This window comes from Corvus kubaryi, unplaced genomic scaffold (genome assembly GCF_017639235.1).
Source record: "Corvus kubaryi isolate FWS band 111438036 unplaced genomic scaffold, C.kubaryi_AGA036_p1.0 33697, whole genome shotgun sequence".
NCBI lineage: Eukaryota > Metazoa > Chordata > Aves > Passeriformes > Corvidae > Corvus > Corvus kubaryi.
In genome coordinates, this window is record NW_024580727.1 from 8,045 (window position 1) to 11,801 (window position 3,757).

General features: G+C 50.2%; 1 protein-coding gene across 1 annotated transcript; it reads right to left on the reverse strand.

The window, feature by feature from the left end:
* Window positions 1–891: 891 nt before the first annotated feature.
* LOC121660370 (hydrocephalus-inducing protein homolog) lies at window positions 892–3,174 on the reverse strand. The gene is made up of 2 exons (XM_042019710.1): window positions 2,877–3,174; window positions 892–985 (listed from the first exon to the last, which is right to left on the reverse strand). Exons 1-2 carry the CDS (start codon window positions 3,131–3,133, stop codon window positions 892–894), a joined length of 351 nt encoding a protein of 116 aa, XP_041875644.1. The 5' UTR covers window positions 3,134–3,174.
* Between the last annotated feature and the right edge of the window lie 583 nt (window positions 3,175–3,757).

Genomic DNA, 3,757 nt, shown 5'->3' on the forward strand with positions numbered 1-3,757 from the left:
GGGAAGAAGCAGCTCATGAAGGCAATGAATTTTCTTTAAAAAGTTCATGAACTTCATTGTTATGGGTTCAGGCTTCGTAGCAAATTTTTCCCTTGGTCTGGGAAGGGGGATAGAGGTTTTGGGGGGTTTTGGCTGTGGGGGTGGCCTTTTGTGTTCGGGGTTCTTCAGGAATTGTGGCGTGATGCCGCGAGCGGTTGTGAACTCGGACCTGAGATTTCGCAGGGGGCGGACCTTTCCTTCCTTCCTCTCAGGGATCGGGAAGCTGCGGGAGCTTGTGTGCTCGGCCCCGGGACTCTGCTACGCTGCAACTCGGCACTATGACCGAACCTGCCTGCCTTCCCCCCTCCTGCCTGCTGCTGTTCGGCAGGGCTGAGATCGCCTGCTGCCCCTGAGTTTGCAAAAGGAGTGATTTCCCTGCTTCCTTCCCTGCCGATGCCAGCTGGGAGAGGATCACTGCCCTACCAGAGCCAACAGCTCCTCCTGCCTGGGATCATAATCGCACCCAAAGGGAAACACAGTACTCGGCGGGTTGGAATCTTCTGTTATTGTGTTGTTGTTTGTGCTGTCCTGATCTATTCTAGTAAAGACCTGTTATTCCTTTTCCCAGATCTTTGCCTGGAAGCCCTGTAATTTCAAAGGTATAATAATTTGGAGGGAAGGGATCATCTTTCCATTCCATGAAGACTCCTGCCTTTCCTGGCAGACATCTGTCTTTTAAACCAGGACAGAGACACACCAGAACATACTGACATTCTATTCTTTGGTTCTATTTGATCTCACGATGGCAAAATGCTACCTGAGGCACCAGCAGCCCTGGAATTCACACCCTCAAGAGGCAGAACGTGAGTGATGGATACTCTTACGTGCTCAATTTTGGAATGCACAGACCCCTCACGCTGCGTCCAAGCCCAGGGAGCACTCACCAAAGGCGATGTCACCAAAGTCTTTGACGTCCAAGTGTAAATTCGGTCCATCGATGCACCCCCTGCGATGACAAGGACAGAGGAGGCAAAGGTTAAAGGGAATTGCAAAGCGTCCGCCTGTCGTGGCTCAGGGGCAGAAAACCTGGTGTCAGGGGCACCATGGGTTTCAAACCAACATACCACCATGTGCTCAGCACAGTGTCCATGTGGACAGGAGGCAGCCAAAGCCAAGTGGTCAGCAGCCAACAGCCCCTGATGGGGCTTTGGGCACAGGGCAGGCAGGAAGTGACCTGGAGTTGCTGCTGGTCCCATGAAGGACCCTGAACACACACCCAGACACGGCTCTGTGCCAGTTTCCCCATCTGAAATGTGATGGACTTCTGTAACCAGCCTTTCCAGCCACAGCTTCCCTGATTTGCTACTTCTTAGCTGTAACTGGTGTTTCCATGGAGCTTTCTCAGGACCCACACAGTAATTACAGACAGTTTTGAGACATGAAGCCAGGGGAGCCCCAAACATCTTCTGAAAAGAGCAGCAGCAATCCTACACAGTGGACAGATGAATCTTAAGAGGAAAGGACCAACTTATCCCCAGTACATCAGCTGACACAGCCAAGAGCAATGGTTTAAACAACCAAACATGGGTGTCCTCAGTCAACCACACCACCTCACCTGCCCTTGAACTCAGCAGGCTCCAAAAGTCACCAACATCCATTGAAATCAGCACTTGAAGCTGCACAACACTCACAAGTTTATTTAATGGTTGATGCCAATCAATGCCCACTCTGGCTTCTGGTTAAAAATCAAGCACCAGTGAACTGTGCCTTCTATTGTATTCACAGGACTGCCATTGGCTCTGCTCTACACATGTCAACAAGAGACATCTTGCTCAAGGAGAAAGCTGCTTATGCAGTAACAGCCCATGACCAGTTTGGGGGAGGGACAGAGGAGAATCAATTATTTGGTGTTAAAGGGCTCCCTCTTGATTTCCAAAATAAAAACCCAGCACTTTTCCTCCAAAAACAAAGCCAGCAGAATTGTTTCTCTACTATGGGCAGACCTACTTACCACTTTTCTCTTGCTTAGTAATAACCTTCTTGTTCTCTTTCATCCATTTCCCCTCATCGATACAAAGTACAATCGACTGCAGATTGCTTTCATTTCTTTACTGCCTTAACCCAGTGCCCCCCAGCAGCAGCAGCCTAGCTCCAAAGCTCCAGAGCAGCCAGCATCAGCTTTCCTGCTTACACTACATTATCCCACCAGCACATGGCTCAGGCTAGCAGGGACAAGCCCTCACGCTGCTGTGGTTCTGAGAAGTGAGCTCTGCCTCCCCTATTATCACCCCTTCTCCCTTTTGCTGGGCAAGGATTATCTCTTGCAATGGCACCAGCCCATGGGATGAAGGCTAAGTTCTTGTGACAGTCCCTGCTGCAGAGTTCCCTGTCCCACATCAGCCCTTTCCTGGCTGTGGAGAGGAGGTACCAGAGCACTCTCTGCACAGGAGATGGGAGCTCAGCCTGTCTCCATGCATGGGCATGAGAGCTGAGGTGAGGCTGCTGCTGCCCCTTTGGGACCAATTATTATCAGAGGATTTTAAAAATGCTGCTTCTGGCGCACAATCACCCAGGCTGGCCCATCTCCAAAGCCCTGGAGGCCTTGCTGGCTGTTATTCAGGTAGGACATGCCGGAGCAGCTACTGCCCAAAGCTGATCCATCCCACTGCCTGCCATGGTTCAAGGCAGAGGGAGATCCCTGCAGGGGGGAGTCACTCCAGCTCCCAGGTACCCACACAGGCCAGCAGGCATCCTCACATTAAGGCAATGTCAGGATCTGAGCAGAGATTATGACCTCAGGAAACACCTTTTTTCTCTGCTCCACCCCAAAATGAGGTAAGTGGGGGATGTCCCAGAGTCAGCTACAGATGTGCCCACCAAGCTCCCGGAGTCCTTACTTGATTCTCAGCGCTGCAGGCATAGGAGATCCAGCCACACTGAACTGGAATTCTTCATCAAACATCCCCAACAGGGTGGCTTTGAAGGAGATCTGAATAGTCTGTCTCTCGCCTGGTGCAACGATGTCCTTCCTGGGCGCAAGCTCGAAGCAGTTGGCCACGTGTGCAGTTGGAGGCATGAAGGTGAAGTGAGCATCAATAGGGCCCTTGTTAATCAGATCCACCGGCAGCAGCAAGAAAGCGAAATGGAAATACATGTGGAATCTTCCCTTCTTGGGAGTTATTTTCTAATGAAGCAACTGACAGAAAGGGAAAGAAAGGGCAGAAGATGCTTTGTGCTGCTGAACAACAGAAGACAAAAAAATACAACAGGACAAGTTCTGCCTTTGGGTTTTCATGCTGAGCAGTGGTAACTTCACATAACCAGAGTCACCCCGGGGTTATCCCATGGACACAGAGCAGTCCACCTCTGGTCAGCATCACCAAGCTCATTCAAACCTGGCCCTGGGAGCAACGTGAGGTGATTGCAGCTGCATAGTGAATCACCACAGAGCTGCTGCTGCTGCCCTGGTTAGCACAGCTCCAACAGGACCATCTACTCATTCGCCTTTTCTCAGATCACGGGAACAATTCGTTGATAAACAATGAGGCACCAGCATGAAAATGTATAGACCATCACCACCTTTCCCTTCCACAGCCAAGCTTTTGAAAGTGTCTGGCATGATGTAGTGCCTCATTTCCTACCTATTTCAGTTGCTCTCTTTGTTTTTTTGGGTTCTTTTGGTTTTTTTTGCAAACTTGACAGTATTGGGGTGGAGGCAAATAGGTAGAAAATTCCTTTACTTTATTTCCAGGAACACTTTTTCTAAAGCCAGAGATGC

What these genes read in the sequence shown, in the direction of transcription:
- LOC121660370 (XM_042019710.1), bottom strand. Translation starts at nt 3,133, where the DNA reads ATGTATTTCCATTTCGCTTTCTTGCTGCTGCCGGTGGATCTGATTAAC. An exon ending in CCTGCAGCGCTGAGAATCAA is followed by an intron (nt 986 to 2,876) that starts GTAAGGACTCCG and finishes TTGTCATCGCAG; the next exon opens with GGGGTGCATCGATGGACCGA.